Raw genomic sequence first — 27906 nt, 5'->3', positions numbered from 1 at the left:
GCTGGTGCGGTTGGCCCTGGGTTCCTCCTAATGCACAACAATGCCAGACCTCATGTGGCTGGAGTGTGTCAGCAGTTCCTGCAAGACGAAGGCATTGATGCTATGGACTGGCCCACCCGTTCCCCAGACCTGAATCCAACTGAGCACATCTGGGACATCATGTCTCGCTCCATCCACCAACGCCACGTTGTACCACAGACTGTCCAGGAGTTGGGGGATGCTTTAGACCAGGTGTGGAAGGAGATCCCTCAGGAGACCATCCACCACCTCATCAGGAGCATGCCCAGGCATTGTAGGGAGGTCATGCAGGCACGTGGAGGCCACACACACGACTGAGCCTCATTTTGACTTGTTTTAAGGATATTACATCAAAGTTGGATCAGCCTGTAGTGTTTTTTTCCACTTTAATTTTGAGTGTAGCTCCAAATCCAGACCTCCATGGGTTGCTAAATTTGATTTCCATTGATAATTTTTGTGTGATTTTGTTGTCAGCACATTCAACTATGTAATGAACAAAGTATTTAATAAGAATATTTCATTCATTCAGATCTAGGATGTCTTATTTTTGTGTTCCCTTTATTTTTTTGAGCAGTGTACTTATTTCTACAACAATACACAAGATTCCTCTTGGTAGATGGGTGGCCATATTAAAAAATGTAAGGTTAAACATGATAGACAATCCTTAACATTAGCTTGTGTGGATGTGGACAATACCCATTAAAATTCTCAAGTTCAAAAAGATTTCCAATAGATCTTGGCTATGCATAGCCTAATACCTCTTCACAGCCAACAAATTTGTTAGTATATGACAATTTGCATATATTAGATCTACAGAACACAAATGGTTCCTTCCAAAACTGTTCATATTTTAGAATAATCCAGATCACCATTTAAGCACTCTCTACACAAGGGTACCTCTGAGCTGAAATACAGAAAAATAAATTATTTAAATAATAATGGCTAAAAGCAGTCAAGATGTCACAAATAAACAATCAGCTTTTATTTTACTTTTGTATTATAAAACATGTCAGATTTTTGGCAAATATTTTACAATTTTACTCCATCCTTATTTTAAGAGCCTGTGAACAAGTGTAGTTGGTAGCTGGGGGAAAATGGGGGAATGTTGGAAATAGAAAGATGAAATTTTAACGGACTTGCTAAAAAAAAAAGGAAAGAAAAAAAAAACCAGGAAAGAGTATCCCAGTCCCTCCCACCAAATTAAAAATCCAGTTTTTACATTTAATTCCACTATCCAAGAGACCATGGGATAAAGCAGCAGGCGAAACTCAGCAATTCTGCTGTGAAAAGCCATTAGAAAAAAGAAGGGGGCATTCTCTGCCTTTTTTTTTAGTAGGGTCTGTTACGTTGATCATTTCTGAAGTCGTTTCTGGAAAAGAGGAAAACAACATTCAATTCTCACACTTAACTTCCTTGTAGCATGTACAAATTGCATAAAGCTAGTTGCTGCAAGTGATTCCTAATAAGGACGTTGGTATCGGTCACAAGCAATAGACATGGAGTCAAACCATCAAGAAGTAAGGGGAAGAGGGAAACCTGGTCTAGTTGAAAGTCCTATTCTTCCAAAGAGTTTTCTGGTTTTCAACTTGCCTCTAAATAAACTCAGAATATCGTAACTGGAAGAATTACAACAACCAGCAATACCAATAAGATACAGTCAGAAGTTTAAATCGGCTCTTAATTCCTCCCTTACCTATTTAAAGCAGACAAAAGCATAATACAGCCATTGTTATATTTTTTTAGGATTACCCAACAGATCCAGGCTTCATAACTGAATGTCATCCTAACTAAATGCTTTAGCATATCTCTCAAAAACTCTCAGTACACCTGCAAAGGAAGATCCATAAACAGAGCTGCACCTACATCTATCTGTTCCACCAACAAATTCCAATATAGCTTAATAGTCATGACTTCTTAAGTAACACAGAGGGGTATATTGTGGGTCCTTTCATGTGGCAGGAAGAGAGTCTTTTCTGTGGTGGCACCCACCCTGTAGAATATTATCTCTAAAAATCAGATTGGTCCTGTCTGCTGGTTTTGTACAACTGGATTTATTAGAATGCAGAGACAGTTTATTAATGGGGTAAAACATGTCGCTTGATACTTTCACTTTGCCAAAGCTTAGCTGTGCTTGGATGGGAACTTATACTGAAGAACAGCAGGAAGTAAATAAAACAAAACCATGAACTAAAGATAAGTCTTTTGAGGAATTTACAATAAACCCAGACAACCAGTACCCTGAGGATTTAAATTTAGACAAATGTGCAACTGGCTATTAATGGTCCAGAAGCAACCATTATTCCAAGAAGCTAAGTCAGCCAACACAAATCCCCACTTTTTATCCTCATGACTATCCTATACAGCAGTGATCCCCAACCTTTTTTACGCTGCGGCCCGGTACCGGCATCAGCTGGGCGCCGCCATCTTTTTTGATGAAAACGTGCTTCCGGTGAGCTTTCTACCGGAAAAGCTCACCGGAAGCACTGAAGCGCCGCCATCTTTTTGATGAAAGCGTGCTTCCGGTGAGCTTTCTACCTGGAAAAGCTCACCGGAAGCATTTTTCATCAAAAAAAAGATGGCAGCGCCCAGCAAGCCAGCAGCCCGGTAGGACTTGTTCGCGGACCGGTGCGGTCCGCGGACCGGTGGTTGGGGACCCTGCTATACAGCAGATTATTCCAACAGAACAAGCTGCCCAGTGAGTTTCAGGAATCCAGCTCGCTTCTACCACTTCCCCATTCTGGCTTATGACAGAAGCATATTTTATTCCCAAATGTTTATGGTGTGACTAAAACCAAAAGTGCAATCAACCTTTCCCAGAAAATCTGGTCCCTGTTTTCCTTATGAATCACTCTTTTGAGCCTGTCTCTTGATAGATGGGTTGGCATTCTAGAATGAACTAGGCAGCTTCCACTGTAGGTTGGTCTCTGGAGGCCTCCAAACTTTCTCCATTACTGAACTTTAATCTATCTCCCAATTCTCTGCATCACTTGGAGAAAAAACACACTTCTGTAGTTCTGTAAAAATTCAGTACCAACCTTCCTCCCATTTTGCCACCAAAGCCACCGCCCCGGCCACCACGGCCTCTGAACCCCCGATCACCTCCAAAACCACCTCTACCACGGAAATCTGTGAAGAAGATAAAACAAGAAATCCTGAATGTCACTCCAGCCAACAACATTTCCCCATTTTTGAATGGTAGTTTTCACACACCTCCTCCAGAGGGACGCCCATCATCCGGTCTGGGCTCATTACACTGATTGCAGGAATTCCGGCGGGCAAAGTTCATATTTCCACAGCTCCTGAAAAAGACCAGAAAACACCTCTCTGTAATGGATAAGAGACTAAGAATGAAGGTAAGGGCTATATAATACATTTTATACAGGTAGTCCTTGACTTAAGACCACCATTGAGCCCAACATTTCTGCTGCTAAGCGAGACAGTTGTTAAATGAATTTTGCCCCATTTTATGACCTTTCTTGCCATAGAAATCACTGTATTAAGTTAAATTAGTAACATAGTTGACAAGTGAACTTGGCTTCCCCATTGACTTTGCTAATTAGAAGGTTGCCAAAGGTGATCACGTGACCCTGGGCACTGCAGCCATCAGAAATATTCCAGTTGCCATACATTTCAATTTTGATCACATGACCATGGAGATGCTACAATGGTCGTTAAATGTGAAAAATGGTTGTAAGTCCATTTTTTCCAGTGCGCTGTAAGGTCAAACAGTCACTGGATGAACTGTATAGGACTATCTGTACAGCCCTTATTTAGAAACATTGATTTTTGCCTCCTCATCTTATTAGACTCCAATTCTCAGTAAACTTTAATAGTATTGGTACAGCTACTGAGTCCCGATTCAAACAAAATAAAGGAGAAAAAGTGCAACTGCCCAGTAACAAGATATTTGAATTTGCCAAATGGTTCTCTGACTGAAATCTACAGCATCTGGCAGAATCTCACTAATCAATCTATTATTGAAAGGGTCGCCCAGGGTCCCATCTGTTTAATGCTTGAGTGAGAAACCACTAGGGAACTGCAGGACTGCACAAGAGAAAATCTGGAGGAAAAAAATATTTAAAGAGGGCAATGGCAAGCTACTTCTATGATGTTGTCTCAAAAATGACATGGACTGATCCATGAGATCAGCAGGAACACAGCTCAAACAGACAGAAACTAGCCATGTCCCAGGGAAAGGTCAAACCCTTCTCGTTAAAGATACCAGATTACATCAGCTTCAACCTCCATGTTTCAGCAATCTGAAAAGCTACTTATGAAATGACAATTTGAGGATCCTTTGGCATTGCCAACACTTTCCGTGGCTACTGTCAGATTCCCTGTTCCATTTAAATTATTTTAAAAATTCTTTTCACTGGAAAAATAAAGTTAGCATGCTGAAAAACATCTAGCATCATTTTATTTCCAAGAATGAACTTGGAAATAAAAGATTCTTAGGAAATAAAAATGATGGGTAGCTGCAACCAAGTGCTTTGTTTGAAATCTTGTATAGAATAAAGATGTAGATAAACCAGATGGTTTAAAGAACCTCACTACTTTATATTCTGGATTCTTTTTTCTTATGGGTGATCAACCCCCATACCCATAGCATCCATTTTGTGAACAGAGAAGCCTTTTGTGGCAGCCATTTGTGCGGGTTTCCATGCTACCTTTTCAAAATTCCAACTGTATTCATTGCCCTAAATTATCTACTTTTAAATTAAACTAGGCAATTCTAGGTTACCTCAATATAAGACTGAAAGTGACTTACGGATTAGGACAAACCCAATCACCACTTTTGGGTTCTCCACCTCGGCCCTGGAAACCCCCACCTCTTCCAAATCCCCCTCCACGTGAACCTGCAACCACAATATTACAATTAAAGCAAGGAAATGGGCATGTGGCCCTTATGGCAAAGACTCACAATATGCAGTATGAATAGCCTCTGACATAAAAAGTGACCAATATGTACCAACTGTTTGGTCAGGGGTAATCATGAAAACAGGTTGGGCTGAAGTGTCGCTCCAGTTCCGAGAGAGAAACTCAGATGAACAACCCAAAATGGAACTGTACCACTGGACTACCACATAAAAGGGATCTGGGATCTGTTACTACCTCGGCGTCCACCTCCACCTCCTCCTCCACCTCCACCTCCACCTCCTCCTCGCATGAATTCTGGCCGCCTGGTTGCGAAGGAAACCCTGATAACACTGCCATTGAATTCTTTTCCTGTAGAGGGAAGAATAGGGATCCAGAATAAATCTAACGGCCAACTACAACAAGGAAATGCAGTATTTAAACAATGAATCCAAAAAACTACACTCCATACAAAACTGATAACAATGCAGACTTCGCTTCTGCTTAGTCACATTTTATAAGGCGATCTTCCCTAATTTGGTGGTCCATCTAATCGACTGAACTTCAGTGCTGGCCAGGGAAACTGTTTCCCACCCATGCATTGCATTTCCACAGAACCCACCCTTGTTGTAGCAGTAAGAGCCTTCAGTATGTTTTTAGCATTTTTTATCTGTATACCATTTTTATCTGTCCCCTCTATGAAGGAGATGAGCAGTTTCCAAATATGACAGAGAAATAAATGCATAAATAAATTTGGCTCAACAATTTTATGATCTTTGCCTATGATGAGACATTTCGGGGCTCATGATTTAAGTGGTTGACAAGCCCTAATGGGATAACCTTACCATCAAACCAGTCAATGGCAGCTTTAGCAGATGGAGGATCATCAAAAGACACTGTTGCTTCTCCCTTTGGCTTGCCAGTATCCTTGTCTGTATATAGATTTATCATAAGTTTACCTGTTTTTTTGTTTGTCTGGGAAAAAGAGAGAGAGAAAAAAATATTTTTACCATCCATGTAAGAGCCAAACAATCTCTAATAATGGTGAATTTTGCCATGAACAGGAAGATCACTCCTCCAATTCTATCATCCTTTGCTGTCCAAAATCTGTTCCTTCAAAAGGTCACCCCCTCTTTCCTGCTGAACTGTATTGCTTGGAACAGTTTACTAGAACACTTATGCAATGCTATCACTTCCTTCATTTAAATCTTTCCTCAAAGCCCACCTTTCCTATGAAAGTTAACATGAATGCCCACTGTAGCTCAGATGAAACAGCTTTCCTTTTTACATTGTCTCCACTTGCCTCTCCTTATTTAAACTTGCTCATAGCCAACTTTAGACTTGATGCTCCTTGAAGTAAGGATCTGTCCTTACTTCCAGATCTGCTGATAGAATGTATACACAAACAGAACACTATGGCCTATTTTCAAGCCTCAGCCCTCAACTTTCCTGGGTCAACTGTAACAATACAGAAAGGAAGCAACCTAGAAAATAACCTATAACCCCCTAGTACCGGACCCATGCCTCTCTCCCCCCTCACACGTCTTCTGCACATCCGTAGCTCCCTCCTCCACCTGGAAGCAGCTACTTAACTGGCTGTTGGCTTAGGACTTTCAATTTCCTGCCAGCTTCCCCAGACTTTGGTTGCTAAAAGCCAGTTGGAAGTTGCTTCAGCTAATGATGGAGGAATTTGGTTAACAACGGCAACTAGCACCATAGGGATTACCACCACTAGCTATGGGATCCTGCTTTATGACCATATCACTTAGTGATGAAAATCCTGGTCCCAATTGTGTCAAAAGCCGAGGACTACCAGAATACTATTACTAACCCAAGCCCAATGAAAGAAACCACTTCTACTTTACACTCATCAAGATGGGGAACATGGATAATGGCTGCTTCACAGTACTGGAGGTCTGCCAGATTTAGAGATCTGCTAAATCTGAATCCAATTAAGCATCTTTTGTTAGAAATACTGCCTTTTAATTCAAGCTCACATTCTGATAGTCCACTAAATCTGAATGTGTCTCAATACTGTTTTTATCTATTTAAATATTCTGCACTGATATTCTGCACTGATATTCTTTTTTTAAACATGTATTCCTCTTTGTTCTTCTGTTAGCCTGTATTCTTAGCTGATATGACTCCCTTTTTACCACCTTAAATACCTTAATAACACCTATTTGCTTGAAGTAATCAGCTACTTGTTCTGGTGAAACATCCTCTCCAAGTCCTTGTACAAAGATGGTGTTATTATCAGAATTGTCAGACTCCGAATCTACATTGAAGAGAGAAGAAGCTATGCAAAGTATCACAGCCTTTTTTTCAAAATGTCCAAGAAAGTTCTTTCCTTTGTTAACCAGCGAGTCTTTATAATTTCCCCCCTCTGAGTACTCAAGAGAATTAAATCAAGACATTTAAACTGCCTCAAATTGAGGAAATGCATATATACACTATCGATGCAGAGAAACCAAAAGCAAAGAACTACCCATGTTTATCTTAAAGAAAACCATTATGAATAATCTACTCTTTAATACAATTTTTAATCAGAAATATTAGCATTGCTAAAAGGTGTACAATTGTGCAGACATTTTTCACCCAATGCTACTAGTGACCGTGAACAACTAACAGTTCAGAACATTATAGATTCTAAGTACAGCAGCTGGACTGTTAAATGGATAAATGCTTTTTGCAAGAAGTTGTTTTCGATCACAATTTTAAATTTGGACCAAGGCATATAAAGGCTATCTTCTCCTATATTAGCCTGACTGTCTACTTTGGAGGCAATATACATTAATTCCAGAAAAGCACCACCATGAAAAACGTCCTGTCACTAAAATTCCTTTCCACAAACTGATGGCATGCATATATTATAATTATTAATTCAGAAGTCAGCTAGACAAGTCATTTGCAAAATTGTTTATATATGTGCCACTATATTTGATCTTTACTTGTAGCAGTTTGTTTTTAATCAATTGTTTGTCTTTTAACAGATATTCTGCTTTGGAGACTTTTTCTTGTTAAGCATTTTGCTATTTAGTTCAAAATATCAAACAAATAAATAGTTAGATGAAAAGTTACCATTCACCTTGAACAAAGAATCATTTGCTATTATGTGTCTAGGGCATCTTTTCAAATAACCCCCTTTATTGGAATTAAAAATTCAAAAAATGTTTTGGTATGTAATCCTGCTATTCAACAGTAAAAGATCAACTAAGGCCATTCTAATGTACTTCGTTGGATTCTGTATAGCATATAGGAAACCTACATTTTACCAAAAAATCATATTCATTAAGATTAGAAAACAAAAGCCATCCTGCTCTCATCAAATAACTCCAAAACACCCTTGCTGGACTGAGGAGCTACATAATCTAGCATCCCTTTTCTCCAATAGTGATGAATCAAATGGTTCTAGAAAGGAGAGCTAAAACATAGCAGCCATTATGTGTGTGCACCTTGAATCTAGTCTGTCCTTCTCTTTTTGTCTTAAAGCCATCTAAGCCGATGCATTTTATCAAACATAAATTCATCTCTTTCATTTTAACTGATTTTGTTATCTACAGTATTCAACAGGGAACCACTAATTTTTTTACCCATTCCCTTCCTATCATTCATGGTATTTAGTAATAGTACAAATCAAAGCCAAAGGAAACCACCAGTCCCACTAATTCAAAATTGTCTTTGTTGACTGAGATTGCAGATTGTGCTAAGAAATGATTTAATAAACCATGATTCACAAACTACAATTGTCAAGTATAAACAGTAGGCTTATTGGAATTTGGTTTACTGCACGGGTATCAAACTCAAAGCCCAGGGCCTGGATCCGGCCCGCGGGGTGCTTAGATCTGGCCTGTGGGCCCTGGAAATAGTAAAGGGCTGGCCGGTGATGCCTCTGCCAGAAAAAACAGAGCAAGCTGTTTGGGAGGGCTGAAGGTAGGTCCTCCTGAGCTCCGTTTTCAATGGCAGAGGGTTGCAGGAGGCCGTCGCAGCTGAAAACGGAGCATAGGGGCCCGTTTTCTTTGGGGCCACCAGTCGCCCCCAATATGAGTGAAGTTGAACTGGCCACGCCCACACCGCCCCCCTTAAGGTCAAATACAACCCTGATGCAACCCTCAATGAAATCGAGTTTGACACCCGTTTAGTGTGTTACATGAATCTAGATACTCTAGTATTAGTCCTCCAGAATTTCAGGATGGTTTCATTGCTGGCATTTCCTGATAGGGCTGGGAAAGGAATTCCTAGCAGCATATGTTCAATGATTATTCCAATTTGTCCTAGTTTTATTCCAGTCTAATTAAAGGATTACTAATGATGCCAACAAAACAGTGACTTCATGAAGAAGATGGCTGAGTTAACTGCAATTTTATCTTTTCCAAAATACTATGAACAAGCCTGCCCAAGCCTGCCACAAATTTTGGGAACTGGCCCAAGGCATCTGGATGGCACCAGACTGGGAAAGACTACCTTATATAAAACTAAAAGAGACAATCATAAAACTGTGTATCATACCGGTATTGGCTTCTACATTTACCTGCATCTGACTTTGGCCCAAAATCCCTTTGACCTGTGAAACAGGGAAAAAAAAGCAATGGGCGTCTAAGCAACACCACACACAAAGGAAAATCAACTATTCAGTCTTGATTTAATTAATATTAGCAATAAGATATGTGAAACCAAGAAACTGCAATTAAGAAAGTCACAAGATTTTGCCCAAGAAGAAAACAAATTATGGCCTCTAAGCTGAAGAGTGCCACATAGGTTTATGCTGGCGTTTGGTTGTCTTGTAGTTGCTATTGGTCCATATAACTAAGCTCTTTGCCACAAACATTTTCTCACTAAGACAATGTGCTTAGAAGATTTTTTTTTTTGGTAGATGCCATCTGAAGCCAACTATGAGTTTGCCAGAAAAATCATTTCATGCAATTGGGGAAAAAACAAAACAAAACCAGGAATCTCATTTTTAAAAATGTATTATAAAAACTTTAAAAGAAAAAGCTAAGCACACACACACACACCAGCCTCAGCTCAAACAGAGGGAAAAACCAAATGCTTCTAATGGATAGAAACATGGAAATATAGTATTCGGTGGCTCGTTAGGGGTTGGGATATTTTAGCACCTTTTAATATAGAAGTTTCCACTTTAATATTTTTTTGATGCTCAGGACTTACCACCATAATTTTTGAAGCCACCTCGGTCACCACCACTGCAGAGGAAAAATTGAAGAAATGATTTCTTCTTTAAGTCTTGACATGCTGAGCCCAAAGCTCAAAAGCTGCACTTACTGAAAGTTTATTTACTGCACGTTCTATAAAAAAAGTCTAGTTTGTAGTATATACTTTTTTGCACCACACAGATTAAACAAGGAAAATAACTTTCTGTTCATGACTATAGTGTAGTTGACATGATTATAGATGGCTCTTTTTTTCTTTTACAAAACCCCCAACTTCCTACTGAGTATTTCACTGCAAAATTCCTCTTGCTCTCATATAGTGTCAAACTTCCCAACAATGTGGTGAGACAACAAATAGTCAATTAAAGTGAAAACTTTAAAAATGAAATTGTATACATGGATTCAAATCCCATTGATCTTCAGTTAAGAACTAAAGCACTCTCTTTCAGCCTTACCTACCACAAAAATCTGTTGAGAAGATTCGATTTAAAACAATACGCACTGCTTTGAGCAAGATGGAGGAGAAAAGCCAGCCTTAGTTATTTAAAGTTTAAAAAAGGCAAAAATATCTAAATTTTAAGGAGAAAAAAATTCTACCCAGGGTTCTTTATTATCTTTATGTATTAATAAAGACATGTGAAAGATTATCAGATAATGTGCAATCACTGATCATTTCATTACTTACTTGAGATTAAATTCCCAGAGAACAAGGCAAAAATATCTCAAGGCCAAATCTGGCATCCTTGCATTACAGTACTATTACACATCATGTCTGCATCAAATGAACCAAGTAATATGGACAGAATCAGGTACAGTAAAGCCGTTTTAGTTTGGGGAATTTTAAGCATGAATCTTTGGTTCTGCGGTATTAAGAATACAATGAAGTCCTACAGTATTAAGAATAGGATTAAGGCTATCAGAAAACAACAGGAGGTAAGTCTGGATACAATGAGTTCCAATTATTTTTTTACATAAACAAAATTCTATATATACAAAACTATTCTCAAAGGCAAAATAAGGTTGTCTAAAAAGGCAGTGTTGTTCGCTCAACATTACAGAATGGTTCAATTTAGTTAGCAATACAGAACATAAAATTATATACTATTATAAATTGCTATTTTAACACTCACGGCCTACTATGTTTCTATCCCTCTATTTGCTTATCTCCTCTGCTTTCCATCCAAATTATAGCTAAATGTTCTTCTCCTCTTGGGCTGCTGTTATTCTCCACCTCCTGATCTGGCAACATGTTCTTCTTTATCTCAAACAATAGCTATTCTTTTTCTTTGGCTGTGCTTTGTACTGGTAAGACATTGCTGGAATTCCACCAAACAGTTTTAGAAGTGAATAAATGAATGCCATAAACACTTCACATTTATATAGTTTAGGGATATTATTAGCATGTGCTTAGAGCACATATGTGAACAGATGACAGCACGTCAAGAAGGATGTGGATTTTAATTGAGCAACCTATAAATCCACAAGCACTTAATTTGAAGCCTCAAGACTGAGTTAGCTAAATAATTCAGACTTTTTATTTTCCCCCCATGTAGGGGTAGTTAAAGGGCAAAATGCAAGAGTTAACTCTACAACATTTCTGGGAACATTTGGCCCTGTCATTCCACCTATCCACATCCCAAATCTTAAAATATTAGTTCTGTCTTTCAAGTGGTATCATAGCATCAGTAGCCAGAATCACAGCAGCTCTACATAGGGCAGAACTAGGATGCCTATCCTTTAGGCAAAAAATAATAATAATACTCCATTTCATTCCTATTTTAGCTACCCTCTTCATGTCCATGTCTATTTGCCTTTGCCAATTCTAAAACATTATATTGGTTTATACATATTCTCAGGTTATATTTCTTGCACTGTTATCTGATTCTCAATTTGATTTATTTTGTTCCCTAGGATATTACCACCCACATTTAGACACATTTGCACTTTTTCAAGCCACTTCATAAATTTACTTTGCAGACAAAATATATGAAGTCTTGGTGGTCTCTCATTAATTATTAGTCTAAGATATTTTAAAAACTGCTGATGGGGAAAATGCAACTTAAAAAAATAAATTATTGATAATTGCCATCAAGCATGTGAACGTGACTCATGTTTCTCTGGTTCCAAGTAACAAGGCAAGGCCAAAAAAAAATGTAGACTTTTTTGGCATTTGTATACAAAACATCTTGTATCAGCTTGTATCAAAGTTATATCCCTAATACAGCTAGTCCTGTTTAGTTGAAGCTCTTGATATCTTTAGACAGCACTGCCAGGAGTTGGGGAGTGTCAGCATTGCAAAACATGCACTTTCATCACTGAGCTATGACCTCACATTAATTTTAAGAGGCATCATAATGTCAACTATATTAAGCGAACCAGTTAAACAGACAAGAAAAGAATTTGAATGGCAGAATACTTAAGGGAGGAAAAAATAGATGAAGGAAGTAAACATCCTCCCAAAACCATCTAGATATAATGCTGTTTTTCCAAATCCAATTTAATAAATCAGAGATTAAGAATTGTTTCCTTTTTTGTAACATATGTAAGACATGTGCCATTTTATTTTTAATTTTTTTTTGTAAAGAGTAATCAGTGGTTGGATAAAAGCAAGAGATCAATAGATTGAAGATGAGGAGAACTTGTGAACAATCAATAAGAGATGTTTTTGCATCTGTTGTAGGTCCAACAAGTGTATTTACCCTACACCTGATAAAAAATACAGAACAAGTGATCCTGCTTCAGTTTCTGCCACCTTGTTCATTCCATATACAGAGGTATCAATAGACTGATTCAGCACTTATCTATTCTATATCAACATGCATGTTGAGCATGGCCTACCCAGGGTCAATCTTCTACATTTATTTTGAGAAAACAGCTCTCATCCATTTCTGTTTGACAATACAAATAAGGGGATATTTAATATTTTAAATGCAAATTTTCCATACCATTTTGATATCTATTGTTTTACTTCTGAGGCAGTTCTCAAAACTTGGATGAGATCTGTTATACTGAGAATGCCAAACAGCAAGGCTGCATTTGCTATGTTCTGCTTTGAAATCCCACAGCCAAAACCCTGAGGTACAATTTAAACCAAATCAGACATTGGCTAGAATAGGTATTAACATCAGTTTCAGATTGAATAATTTGCTTTTTACTTTATAGGGATGGCAGTCTTAAATTCAATTCTGATAAAGGTCTCCTCTGGTTCCTTGCACATACAGAAGGTTAGGGAGACATAGCCTTTCTGGCAGTGACCCATGTTCTATAGCATCTTTATTCTTGAGAGATTTTATGTTTTCTTTTCAGCATTTCAGAAAATGGTTCCAGTATGTTAGCAATGAGGGTTGACTACTTTGTTTTGTACATGTTAAGTAGTAGTTCTTTATTATTATAGTTTTAGTTTTCCTTTTTTCTAGATTTGTATTTCCTTTTTTTATGTTATATAGTATCCAGGCTATAGATTGGGACAGGTTACAAACATTGCAAACAAACACAAACATACAGCACAGAGCAAAAAAACAGGGAAGTTGATAAAAGCAGACTTTCTGCTGGTCAGTGCAGAAAATTCTAAACTTAATTGGCCATATACACCTCTCTTCCTAACTCATTCCACTCCTAACTTTATTCCATCAGGTTCAAATGATTCAAGTTAAGGCAGCTTAGATGTCAATGAACTGTAACTGCACACTAAGAATCTACCCTTTCGACATGAAATCAAATACAATGCAATGATGCTACCCAAATAAAATATAGAAAATATTCTATTTTCAGATATCAAAAACAATGCTGAAACAGAACTGCAAATTCAAAATAAGTCATATCTACTGCCTTCGCACCTCCTTCCAAACTCAGGCGTAAATACAACTGTACACACTTGTTGCCTCATCCTTAAGTTAAGTGCAGCTGGCAAATAGTGTGTAACTTGATAATTTAAGCTTAGCATATCCCAATAAGAGACTGCTTCATCCACATGAAAAAAACCTTAGAGAACCAAGTTAAAAGTAAAACATGATATTGTTTCCTGGTTACTTGTAGCTGGACAAGCCTGAATCTAACTTGGCTTATCAAGATTCAGAAACATGTTAGCTATACCTGCTAATAGAGCAATCATTACAAAGCCAATCTTATAGTTTAGCAACATGGCATGGAAAAAAAAATATTTCAAAGTATTGTAAAAGGCTCAGGAATAGTGGACAACAAATCTTCAGCAATCCCACTTCTCAGATGCTAATGTATACCATGGATATTGGCATAAAATAAAGGATACCTGGCATAGAAAAAAGCCTGGCATAGAATAGAATCTCAAGTGTCCTTTATCTTTTATTAAAAATACATTTTAGTGTTAAGTTACAAAATGTAGTGTTTTCTGCATTCCTGATCAATTCTTTGTATGAGACTAAGTATAGGCTGGATTATACATTATACAGTACTAAGCAATGACTTTAAGTAATAGTTTTTAGTAATAGTTACTAAATAGAGGCTACAATGACTGGATCCAAACCTGAACACTATAGGCCATCACATAGGTTATGAGTAAATTCTAGCCATGATGGCTAGTTTTCTATACCATGTTAAGCCTAAACTAAACAAATCATGAATGGCTTAGTAGGCTCATGAATCAGCCAGAAAGATAACCTAGATTAGTATTTGGGGACTTGAATGTTTAGTGCAGATCATTAGTATTAGCATTTCAGAAAGAAAAAGTACTCTTTCAGGTAGTTTTTAAGAGCATTCATCCAAGCAAGTAAGGAAAACAATAGACTAAACAGGTATCTTAATCAATTTAGCTTCTAGGTTAAATCTTTTACCTCATGCCAGACATAGTATTTCTGTTGTCAGAATCAAATCTGCTTCCACCTCTGGGGCCCCCATAGCCTCGGTTATCATCTCCATATCTATTTTTTTCACGACGATCATCTAAGGAATTTCAAAGCAATTATTCTTGAGTAGATTAAAGTAAGTGACCAGTTTAGAATTACACACACACTGAATAAATAATACCATTAGGATCTGAAGATGAAAAAAGATTGGAACTCCCATTCAGTCAAAATTTCTTAATATTTTAAATGAATTTCTTTCAATTAATTAAACTGGTAAATACTGAAATACTTGTAGAGGGAGAGAAATACTGATTTGGCTTTGGATGTTACATATGTGCCACAGAAGGCGAGATAATAGAATAGGCATTTTGGCCTACATGAGAATAAAAAGGCATGCTAATCTCTAACATAATAAACAAATAAACAAACAAATAAATAACAACCCAGCAAGACCAGGAACTAATATACTTTAATAAACTCTTATCATAGTACCTGCTTTAAAAAATCAACTGGAAGGAAGCAACTCAGTAGAACTGCCAATATTATTTCTTCATGTCATGCCCAAATCAGAGGAAAGATAATGCAGCAACAAGATGCAGTTGACCCATACAACTATTTATGGTTATACTCTTAGCTATTTAAACTATATATTTTTTGCAACCTCTCAGGTACTAAAATCCCTCAGTTTTTATAAAGTTTACCACAATGCTTTATTCTGTAAAATGTTTCTGTCTGGACTCCATGCAATGCCTACCTTGCATGTTGGGTCCATAGCTTTCCTTCTGTTGTGTCTGGTATGACGGCTGGTTCTGACCATATGAGCCTTGTTGCTGGCTGTAGTTTGGCTTCTGGTTGAATGAGCTTTGTTGCTGCTGCCCATAGCTCGGCTGAGATGGCTGATCATATGAGCCTCGATTTTGGCTATATCCTGACTGCTGGTCATATGAGCTTTGCTGTCCCTGCTGGTTATAAGTTGACTGTTGATCAAATGATCTTTGTGGTTGTTGGTCATAAGATCCTGGCTGCTGGCTGTAGCTTGAAGACTGGTTGTATGAACCTGGTTGCCCATAGGTGGATTTCTGGTCATAGGAAGACCTTATATTGAAGCAAACAAGAAATTAACTGCACTCTCTTTTTTATTCAGAAGTGCATACAATGATACAGACACAACTTTCCTGGTCTTATCCATTCAAAGAATGTCAAAACTACCAGATACAATCAAATAGAATAATAAAGAAAAAATATGCCATCAAGTTCAATTTCCTTCTCAGTACAGGAACCTGAACTAAAACATCCTTAACAAATCAACATTCAACTTCTGCTTGGAGACCAAGCAAAGGGGAGGTAAATTCACAGCTGACTTTGAAAGAATCTTTGCTCATACCTAAGTTTACATGTGTTGTTGATGTCTATGAAATTCAACTCCTGAACTGGATCTGTGCATTAAGTCAGACTTAAGAATGTGAAGATTATTAACTACAAAATTATAGTCATGTCTATGTTTTCTTCCTTCCAAAGTTCCTTGAAATAATGACTGCATCCCTTCAGTTAGATAGCCAAAGCTCCCTCTCAGAATACTGAGGTTGTGGTTTAGGTAGAAAAGGGAGACCACACAGTTCCCCCCAGACATTTTCTCTCCTCCCTAATCAAGTTTTGAAAATTATTGGTTAAAGCCAAAAAGAATATGTGATATCTACTGATAATCCAATCAAGTAGGAAGTAGGAAGAATATAATTAGACTCCAATAAAAACAAAATGAATGCCAGCTGTCCCTAACCTTTTTGGATCTGCCAACTGGCAGCGGCGATGGTGGGGGAGGGGATGGTTATATGTGAGCAATATAATCCTGCAAATGCGCAAATAAAGCTTTGCATGATCACCCGCTACTTGCACAGCCCGGTTCCCAACAGGCTGAAGACCCAGAGATTGGAGACCCCTAGTTTAGACTACTTCCTATATAAAACCAATTTAGAAAATATAAAAAATGTTTGTTAACACTGAAAGCAATTTATCACCTATTCTGGTCCCATGTTGTTCAGACCTTAAATAACACAGGGTACCAATAGAAAAGAACACAGTGTCTTACCTTGTCAACGTGTTTTAGGAAAGGGGATGTATCAACTATTCATTCATATGGTCTAGAAAATTCACTGCAGACAAATCAGTTTGTTCATACAGTGTTAAGAAAGCTAGGATTATGAGCTACTGACAAGGAAAGTTTAGTAAGTCTAATTTTTCAATCAGAATCATCAGCAAATTCTAGTCAACATGAACATTGAAAAGTCCAAGTCTCAGAATCAAGACTACCATTAAATTCAAGAATGAGATGATAAAGGTTACATTTTACACATAGTCCTTGATTTATGATGGTAATTGAGATGATAATTTCTATTGCTAAGCAATGTGATTGTAAAGCATGGCCACTTTGCTTAGCAATGGCAGTTCTAATTGTGGTGATTAACCAAATCCTAGGCTTCTCAAAACCAAAGTCAGTAGGAAACTGGCAGGAAGTTGTAAGCCCCAAGTTGGCTGGCTATTTGGCAGGTAAATGGCTGCTGCTGGCTGTGTGAGGCTGTGTGACAGATGTGACGTGGGTTAGGGAGACTGCAGGGAAGTGTGCAAGAAGTGCAGGTTGGGGAGAGTCATGCATGGCATGACATGGATGTATGCAAAGCATGGCACAGGTGTATGTGTGGGGGACTGCAGGAATGGGGGAGACTTATCCCAACAACTTGCCACCTTCCTTACCAGTTTCCCCATTGACTTCCTGGGGAAGCTGGCAGGGAAGGTTGTAAATGGTAACCATGTGATTGCAGGGCACTGAAACCAGTCATAAATGTGAGACAGCTGCTATGGAACATGATTGTAATTGTGTGACCCTGGGGGTGTAGGGACAACCAGAACTCTGAGGACTAGTTGTAACCACCATTCACTCAGTGACATCATAACACTGATCAATCACTAAATGGTGAAGGGTTGAGGACTACCTATATGTTGTTGTTTTTAAAACATATATGCACCTTGATTTAGCTAGTATTTTTATTAAATGTTGTTACTCTTCCAGATGCATTCATGACCGCAACTAGAACATGCATCATACACATTGTGTCTTCTACCTAATCCAGGCAGCTGGTAACAATAAATCAAATAAAATAGTACCGTGTTTCCCTGAAAATAAGATCCTGTCTAAATATTTTTGGGGCTTCAAAATAAGCACTAGGGCTTATTTTCAGGGAAGTACGATTTCAAGATCAATCTGGCTGGGTGCTGTGCTGCGCCGGCACGCACAGAACAGGCAGCAAGCATGCAAGAACTGACAGTATCTGGCAGCAGCTGCAGCCTGCTGGTCCCTTAGCACAGTGGTCCCCAACCTTTTTTGTACCAGGGACCAGTTTCACGATTCAAAATGATCCACGGACCGGTACCAGCATCAGCACGCACGACCAAGGCAAGGCGAGCCGAGCGACCGGCCAGCCACCGCTTCTCCCCACCACCTTCAACTCCTCCTTTGTACCTTCTCGTAGTCGATGGGCTTTTCGGGCTCTTTCTTAATCTCCTCCTGAGTAACGCGAGACTCCACCGCCATCGGCACGGCTCTTCGTTCGAAGCCGCCCCCCCCCCCTTCGACGAAACTAAGGCGCGAGGATTCCTTCAGCACCCAAACGCCGCTTTCCAACTGACGACCGACAAGCTCACCCGGAAGCACTTTCTCAAGCGCCGTCGAAACAAGATGGCGGCGCCCAAGCAAAGTAGGCCCGCGGCCCAGTACAAAATGATCCACGGACCAGTACCGGTCCGGGGCCCGGTGGTTGGGGACCCCTGCCTTAGCACACTCTTGCGCTGCACAGCCCAAGGCAGATGATCTGGGCGTGCTGCGCAGGCTGTGGGAAAGCTGAGTTGGTGGGCCAGAGCAGCTGGCCAGCTGCACAAGGCTTGTATTCATGCAGTGGCAGCAGATGGAGCCAGAGGTGTGGGGCGGAAGGCAGATGATCCGGACACACTGTGCAAGCCGCTGACAAGCCAAGAGACACGAAGGTGAGCCTCCTGTGGCTGGCCTCCTACTCCGCCCTGACACTTGGCTTTCTGCAGTCCATGCAGCGTGTCTGGATTGCCTGCCTCCTGCCCCACGCCTCTGTCTCCATTTGCTGTTGGTGCCGCTGCGCAAACATGAGGCTCCCATGGCCACCTGCCCACTCTGGCCTGACTCTCAACTTTCCCGTGGCCTGCACAGTGCGTACTGATCACCTGCCCCCCCACCTCTGCCTGCTGGACAGGTAATCAACTCACCTATGCTATGTGTGCTGCAGCTGCTGCCGGGCACTGTTGGCCCACACTCTCCACCTCCTGTGCTAGCCATGCTCAACCCTCTTCACTAGGGCTTATTTTGGGGGGTACGGCTTATATTAGGCACACACTTAAAAATCAGGCTAGGACTTATTTTTGTGGAAACATGGTACTGAAATCTTGACTCATTTATGAGTTCTTATTTTCCTTAGAGTGTTTTCCCCACTGATTTCCTAGACAAAAATTAAATGTAATAGTCATACCAACCAGAGGTAAAAGATATATTGGATTTTGTCTGTTCTAGCCACTATTATCTCCAACCCAACCCATAGAAACCAATCATTTGCTTGGTTGCTACATTTTAATGAAAAGTTTTATAAATAATTAGCTTTATAGCCTTCATGTACATCAGTAATGCCCTCATTTTCCTTTTTTTACAATTAATGCAAAAGAGGAAAACAAGATTGCTTACCTGCCTGACAAATCTTTCTGCTGCCCAGGATTGCCATAAGATTCCTGGTTATATGGGCTCTGGTTCTGATTTTCGTATCCGCCATATCCTTGCTGGCTACCTTGCCCATAACCTGAAGATCCAATAGGGAATGCTTTAGGTAAACTATGCCCTTGAACAGTGTATATGTACAAAAATGTCAGCATGCTCAACCAAACCTGTTGGGGTCTGTGCATAGTTCCCTTGATAGCTTCCTTGATAGCTTCCATAGCTTTGCCCATATGAGGAAGTCTCTCCACTCTGGTCATAGCCGGGATATGCCTGCAATGAATAAGCAGGTAAAAAAAGAAAGAAGGCTGGGTTTATTGAGTCTAGTTACTTAAATTCGAAAAGCCCTACACTTAGGTAGTAAGACATCTCTTAATTTAATGTGTTTCTGGGAAAATGTTTTTCTTTTTTGCCTTTGATAAATCCTTTTTTGTTTTGTAAAAAGAAAAACCAACAAAATTGCACACATCAGAGCTCCTCATACACACATGTATACACACAAAGTTTTACACAACAGTTCATTAAATAATTATATTTTATTACAATTGCACCTTAGGGTTAGGGTTAGGCCATTATTTTTTTTCAACTGCCTGCTTTATATCCATTTGTTTCTTTTATTCAAGATATGAATACTACAAAATTAGCCCTCTACTATATGGCATACTCCAAGTATGTAGGGAATAGATCTCCCAGTATACTCAGGTATATTGTCTCAAGACAACTGAAGGAGGGAAAGTTAAGGAAGAGTACACTAAACACATAAGCCACTCCAGGTATGTATTTCAGCATGTACTCAGAAAGGATGGATCATTTTACAATAAATCTTTAATATATTTAATTTGCTAAATGGCCATATAATGTGTGGATCATTGGTGGGTGCTGTTGGAGGAGCAAGGAATGTATAGCTGTGGATAGTTGTGGGTGGGCTAGAGAGGCACGCCAGTGGAATATGTTGTGTTGATAAACTGATAATGGTAGATGAAATAATGTATTGTGAAGATTGTGGAGGAAGATGGGATTCTGTGTTGGGACACTAGTAATAGGTTAAAAAGAAGGGAAGGAACTTTTGGGATGAACAGTCAGGTGAGGCCCAACTAGCACATCAGCAGCGAGGTGGTCCTACACTAAAAGCTTGTTCTTCTTCTGCCACCTATTTTCCCCACAACAACAATCCTATGAGATGAATTGGCCTGAGAGAAAGTGACTGACCCAAAATCACAGCCAGCTTTCACTTTATAAATTAATGGCTTCAATAAATTAAGATACATATAATGAAGGCAATAGGAATCTATTGATAAGTAATCTTACTGTGACTATGTTCTGTCATCTCAGAGATACTGTTTAAATTTTTCTCCCCAAATGTTGTCTTCCTCTTCCTCTACAGGACAGCAAAATATTACTTACTGTGCCACAATCACAGAAGCAAGTTGGGAGGGTGCAATCATTATTTTGATCATAAAGAAAAATATTTTACATTTAAAGAAGCAATGATGCAACTGCTCAGCTTACCTGTGGCATGTGTGCATAATTTTGATTTCCTTGACTGCCATACCCTGCATAGCTGGGGGGAAAAGGTTATGACATATAAAAGAATTGCAATTACCACCCACTATTGGGGTAAAACAAAGTATTTAGATAAAAGAAAACCCTGTATGACATCTTTAACATAAAATAAATACCTTCAGTTTGGTTGATACCCACCCACATATATAAATACAAAGAGAGAAAAGACAGAGAGAACGTACACGTGAAAAAAGATAAAGGGGAAGGGGGAAATATTCCTATGCAGCAAGATCAGAAGATCCAAACTTGCAAAGGAAAATGTATATGGGATGAAATGCAAAAGTAATCTACCTTTATTTTATACATTTTTGAGTTTCACAATAAATAATTATTAAGTAGCTAACATAAAAAAATAGAAATAACCCATTCTGTATCCAAAAAAATTCAACCCAAAATGTCAGTCATTTTTTTTACTGTCATGGCCCTTCTGGTACTATATACAGGTAGTCCTCAACTTATGATTGGTGCTTAGCAACCATTTGAAGTTATAATCTATCTGAAAAAGGGCACTTATGACCTACATCCAAAATTTAAATGGTTGCCCGTAGGTCACATGACCGCACTTACTTTGCCACATTTACAGCCATTTTGCAGCGTCCTACAATCATGTGTTTTACCACAAATTTGCCAAAAACCAGCAGTTACTTCCATTTTTTTGACAAAACTGCATCCATAGTGAACCATTGGTTCATGTGTTTACTTAAGGACCATATTATTTGATTTATGACTGCTGCATCCACTTAATGACTGCCATAAAACTGTTGTAAAATTGGGATGTCACCATTACAACTTATGACCATAATGGACAGGCTCTACTACAATTGTAACTCGAGGACTATCTGTAGAGGTTTTTTTTTTAATTTTGCTAGTTGCCTAGCTATTGTAGCCAAATACACCCCCCAAAAAATGTATCCTCCATTGGGAAAGATCCAAGAGAAAAGTACTTCCCCCTTGGAGAATTGTTTTCTAGGAAAAGTAGACCATTTTGAGTCCTCTTCTACACATAAAGAGGCAGTCTTGAATTGGTACTACTGATATTTGTGTCAATTGACATAAATTCTGATAACACACCCTTTGGGAGCATTTTGGCAGCTCAGCTAACAACTAACTTGTGGCACAGTAGCTACTATAGAGAAATGGTATCACTGAAAACACTCAGAGACAGACCAAGACTGCTTCAAATAATTGGAAAGTAAAGCTAGTGATTGTGTGAGAGTGCCTTGAATTGCATCAGGGAAGACAAAGCAAGGAAACTAGAATGATATGTGCACATAGTGTTTTACATATGGGATCTGAAGTTAAAAGGTTGTCAAAGAAAATCAGCACGTTGTGATACAAAGCCAAAAGAATATATATCATAGACTGAGGACACTGAACATATCTCATTCCCATTTGACCATAACATCTTTGTATACAATGCAAGGACACATACCTTGGCTGATCCCCAGATTGGCTGAAACTTCCAGAATCTTAAAAATAAATAAATACATGTAAATAAACTGTAACTAAGCATGTAGTCAAAGAACACATTTACACCTTAAGAATTTTGAACTACTATAAATTGTGATGAAGGCCTTTAAATTTATTTTACATCTCTTAGGAAACTCTTTATTCAGAGGAATTTCCACATTCTTTTGTGCAGAATATTATGTTTAATTTCTTCTTCTAACCTTTCACAAGGGACCTTTACTTTTTAATCTTGAAAACTGTGCAAATGTAAGTAAATAGGAAAGGTTAATCTCGCTTGGAAAGCAGTTCTTCATTTCTACAGAGGATACAGAGGACTATCCCAAAGGCCCTGAAGACGTGGCTGTGTCAGAAGGCCTGGGGATTACAAATGGAGATAGTTGATCAAGTGGTTGATTTGATTGTTTTGCTGCCATCACAGGGGTGGGATCAGATTCTATGTTGTGGGCTTGTAATGTTGTAACCCTCCTTGAGTTACTGTGTGTGAGTTGGGCAGCCGTATAAATTTGTTTGATAATTAAATAAGACTGGTTAAGAACAGCAAAGAAAATATGGCATACACTTGGTTAAAAATAACCAGGATGTATGCTGATTACAAATATAGCAAATGATATTTGAAGGTCCCCAGGACAAGAATCGGGGACATTGGTACACCAAAATTGACAAGTTTAACTGTTTCAACATGGCAAGCATTACAATAATCAGTATTAAAAACACAAGACTTATCTTATCAGTTTCTGGTTCTATCCTGGGGGAAAGAACTGCATATGTAAGTTTGTTTTATTATGCAAACTATTAAATGATGTGAAACATATAAATTAGGAGTTGGGAATAGGTTAGAGATCAGCCTCTCACTTTGGAATAACAGTTTGAGATTGAAGTGGAAAACCAACAGACAAACTTATAAGTGTGCATCCATTATTTAAAAAGACCTAGAGCAGATTAGGGATAATTAGAAATGGCACAGAAAATAGAGGTGCCACTATTATAATGACCGATGGTGCGACCTCATCTGGAATATTGTATGCAGTCCTGATTGCCATTCCTCAAAAACAGGGGTTCCCAACCTGGGGTGCTCGCACCCCCTGGGGGTGCGAGACGATATTCCAGGGGGTGCGAGAAAAGTCCAGGTAAATAATAGGATGTTGGCTATATGTTGGCATTTTTATTTATTATTTATTTCAGGGGGTGCGAGGTTCGAGTGAAATTTCTTTAGGGGTGTGGGGCGAAAAAAAGGTTGGGAACCACTGCTCAAAAAGAATAGAACGGAGCTAGAGAAAGTTCAATGGAATTAAGATGATCAAGAGGCTGGAACAATTTACCTATGAGGAAAACTTGTGACATTTGGGGTATTTTAGTAGAAAGGAGACTAAATTACAAGTAGTCCTTGACTTACAACCATTCGTTTAGCAACCGTTCAAAATGACTTAATTAAAAAAGGGATTTACAACCAATTCTTGCAGTTATAACTGCCACAGCATCCTCACGGTCACATGATCAAAATTTGGGTGCTTGGCAACCAGCATGTATTTATGAAAATTGCAGCATCCCGGGGTCATGTGATTGCCATCTGACGTTTTCCCAGATAGCTTCTACAAACGAAGTCAATGGGGGAAACTAGATTCACTTAACTGCATGATTCACTTAACAACTGTGGCAAAAAGGTTGTAAAAGGATAAAGTAAACAAGGGAAAGCTATTTAACCCATACCAATATATTTTAAACAAAGGTTATCTAAGAAAATTGAATCCTAAAAAAATCAAGATAAAAGGATTATTATTTTTTAGCACAATGCAGAATTCAACTTTGGAATGGGCTATCGTGAGATGTGCTAGCTACCAGCTAGCTTGTCCTTAAAAACATTATTGAAAAATTCATGAAAGTCGTGGGGATCAATGACTATTAGCTTTGATGGCAAAGTTACTGGCTCTGAAGGCCATCTGCTGGGAGATTTGTCAGGTTCCCTATGCAGTTAGTTGGCCATTGTGTGAACAGAATGCTAAACTTCCTGGGGTTTGAGAACAGGCAACTGTTTTTGTACCATTAAAAAATAAGCCAAAGCAAAGGTGTTGCTCTCATGTAATAAAAATAATTTTTGTATGTGATTTTTTAGAACATATTCTAAAGATCTTTAAAACTTCCTCTAAAATCAATTTGGATTAACAGCCAGTTAATCCAAAGGTCTCCAAACTGAGCAACTTTAAGACTTGTGGACTTCAACTCCCAGAATACTCCAGCCAGCTATGCTGGCTGGAGAATTCTGGGAGTTGAAGTCCACAAGTCTTAAAGCTGCCAAGTTTGGGGACCCCTGAGTTAATCCAATGGGATGCACTTAAGAATTTCAGTGTAATCAAGTACAAAATCATTATAGTAATGCCAGGCAGAACACAACGTACAAGTTCAGGTAGAAGACCAAAGTTCAAAATATTTGATAATTCATTGACTAAAGTACATTTTTATTTTCCAGTCAGTAACTGGAGACGGATTGGTACTTGGATCAAGTGTGATTTTTAGACACAGTGAATGAGATATGCTACATCTATTACTATAAATAGTCTGAAATACTACTTGTTCCTTAATACTAATCAGACACCACCAATACAATCAAACGTATATATCACACAAGTGAATCCTGTGTAATGGGATCTGGGTATGTGGAAACCTGTATTTTGTTTCTAAGACCAATGTTTTTACCTCCCTCCCAGGATAAATTTACTTCATGTCAAAGTCTGACTATAAAACATGCTGTGATCAGGTGGAAGGGGCCTGCTTTCTACCACATACACATATGCATGCTGCACATGCTTCCTTTCATTCCTTAACCTCCCCTGCTATTAGTAAGGAAAACATTTTTTTACATTATGTACATTCTTATAATAAATTTGTAAGGCAATAAGTTTTAAATATGCCCAAATCACAAGCAGAGGACTGACACAACTGTAGAATAGCAAGATTTGCAATGGTAGCTTTACTCACATTTGAAAGCCACTAAAGCTCACAAAGCATAAAATGAGCAACACAGCCCTTATGGAAAATGTAGTTCATTAGCCATCAAAACCTGAGATAAATTTGAAGGACACCTTTATCTGGTGATCTCAATTACAATTCAAAAAAGAAATGTAATGGAAGGCAAAGCAGAGAAGGGTAACTGCAGAAGAGAACTGGTCACAAGTAAACCTGTTTCTTAAAAAAAAGTGCCTCAGAGATTTTTGCTAATCTATTTAACTCCCTAAATGTGGAGCTTTTATCAAAGGTTAAACCTTAGTTAACATGCCCTCTCACCTTTATTATGCTAATCCTTTCATTATCAGAAAGAGGTTCATACTATTCCTTAAAATACATATGGAAGAGAGTCTTTTAATAATTTTATACTAACAGTTAAAGTACTATGCCTTAAAACACTATACTGAAGATTGTCTGGTTAAAAATTTGCCCTCCAATCATTAAAATCTGCCTAGAAATCCTTTTTGAGAGCTGTTTTTCAGATATGAGGAAACAGGCCTTATTCTCAAACCTTGGAAAGCTTTTTTTTACACCGCCAAGTAGCCTAGTGCTTAACATACCAAACTGGGAATAGGAGATCCAGGTTCAAGTTCCACTGAAAGCTCACAGGACAATTTGGAGCTAGTTTTATCTGTCAGTCCACAAGACTGTTATTGAGCAAAATTGCAGGATGTAGTATTCATATACATTTACTTGTTGCAGGAGGAAAGATGAGGTAGTCCCCTTAATAAATTGGTCTAGTAAATAATCTCCTCCCTCTTTGTTACAATCTATGTCACTTGCAAACTGAAGATAATTTTATAGAATAGCCAACACAGGGAGCCTGCTAGTTGTTCTTTGTGGCAAAACACCCCCAAAACCTCAGAATTTTCCTCATTACTTTAGTTTAAGTATCTGGGAATGGGGGAAGAGGCATATAGATGCTGCACTTGTACATAGTTCATTGTTTAGGAATGCTTATAGGGCCCATATTGGGCTGAGAAGTACCCTTTTAATTTATAATAATGCTGGCATTTCTTTGGGAATTATATCAATTTCCCATTTATAATTTATTAAAAAGAAACTAAAACAAAACTGCAAGACAGCTTGGCAAACTTAATGTAGTTTCTTTGCTTCACGTGCTTACACTTGTAACCTTCTGCATTTTCTCATTCTATACCCTGACATTATTCAAAATATTTTTTACTTGCTTCTTCCACTATTTTTCTTATCAGCCCCCCCCCCAAAAAAACCCACTGTATGTTAAGGACATTTTTTTTTCTAAGACTACTATTATTCATATCCTATAAAGTCATTTTTCTATAGAACCTGACAGGGTAGTCCTTACATTTTCATTAACTATGTAATAAAGGAATCTAGAGAAGTACCTTCACAGCAACTCTTATCAAGTATATTAAGCTAAGAAAATAACTGGCCCAAGAGTGCCGGATAACTTCATGAATAAACTTACTGATTGAATTAGTTCTTTCCATCCTACATTAACTACAACACAGTTGTTGTTTTTAGGAGAAAGCACAATCACTAACAAATAAAGCTTTCATTATAAACAGTATAATTGCGAGGTCCGGTGAGGATGAAGAGACACACAGAATTGAAGACTTATTTCACTCATGTCCTGCCTGCCGAGCTTCCCAGCCATGTCAGATAGGAGTCTGTATGAAACAGGTTAATGAAGAAGGTAAGATTTTGGTCTGGCCCAGAGAGGCTTTTTTCGTATTCTTAAAAATTGAGTTATCTCACTACTAATTTACTTGAAAAAAATAAAGAGTACACAACATTCTTTTGCAAATTTAATACACGGGCAGAGATTCAAGTTCGGGGGAGAATACCAAAAACATGAGTCGGCCACGCCAGACTGGTCAAGCCTAACTTGAATAAGACCGATAAGACCCGGGCGGAGATTTCGAGGTTGAGGGAGGGTAGAGTGGTAAGACCGAGAGCGCAGGCGCATTAGCCTCTAAGATGGCGACGACCAGAACGGTCCCGCTAAGGCTCTCCCGCCTCCTGCATTACACCACGCCCTCTCCCGCCTCTTTTCAGCCCCTCTAGTGACAGGCCTCAGTTTTCCTCATTCGCCCAACAAGGGGAGAAGGGGGAGGAAATAAACCTACCCGACGCCATCCCGGTCACCAACCCCAACGGGCAAACCAGCGGCGGGGAAAGCAAAAAGCCCCCCGAGCGACACACTATATCTGCCGCCTCCTCCGCCAGCAGGCTCACTGACTCT

At 38.8% G+C, this 27906-nt stretch overlaps 1 protein-coding gene across 7 annotated transcripts; it reads right to left on the bottom strand.

Annotated features, from left to right (window-relative positions):
• Positions 1–978: 978 nt before the first annotated feature.
• TAF15 (TATA-box binding protein associated factor 15) lies at positions 979–27906 on the bottom strand. 7 transcript variants are annotated; one of them, XM_087958054.1, is made up of 17 exons: positions 27791–27906; positions 27130–27331; positions 22642–22678; positions 21156–21207; positions 19817–19919; positions 19620–19731; positions 15618–15958; positions 14852–14960; positions 10042–10076; positions 9404–9436; positions 7041–7150; positions 5718–5847; positions 5131–5244; positions 4787–4874; positions 3229–3317; positions 3054–3144; positions 979–1387 (listed from the first exon to the last, which is right to left on the bottom strand). In XM_087958054.1, exons 2-17 carry the CDS (start codon positions 27149–27151, stop codon positions 1348–1350), a joined length of 1506 nt encoding a protein of 501 aa, XP_087814180.1. In that variant the 5' UTR covers positions 27152–27331; positions 27791–27906; the 3' UTR covers positions 979–1347. The 7 variants fall into 7 exon arrangements, with proteins under 7 accessions (XP_087814180.1, XP_087814198.1, XP_087814199.1 ...); XM_087958072.1 differs by having other exon boundaries at positions 5143–5244; XM_087958073.1 differs by having other exon boundaries at positions 5149–5244.

Source organism: Notechis scutatus, chromosome 1 (assembly GCF_049901735.1).
Source record: "Notechis scutatus isolate UNSWTSFEM ecotype Mainland chromosome 1, rNotScu1.2, whole genome shotgun sequence".
Classification (NCBI taxonomy): Eukaryota; Metazoa; Chordata; class Lepidosauria; order Squamata; family Elapidae; genus Notechis; species Notechis scutatus.
Note: the sequence above shows the minus strand (reverse complement) of the source record. Positions and strands in the feature narration are given on the sequence as shown.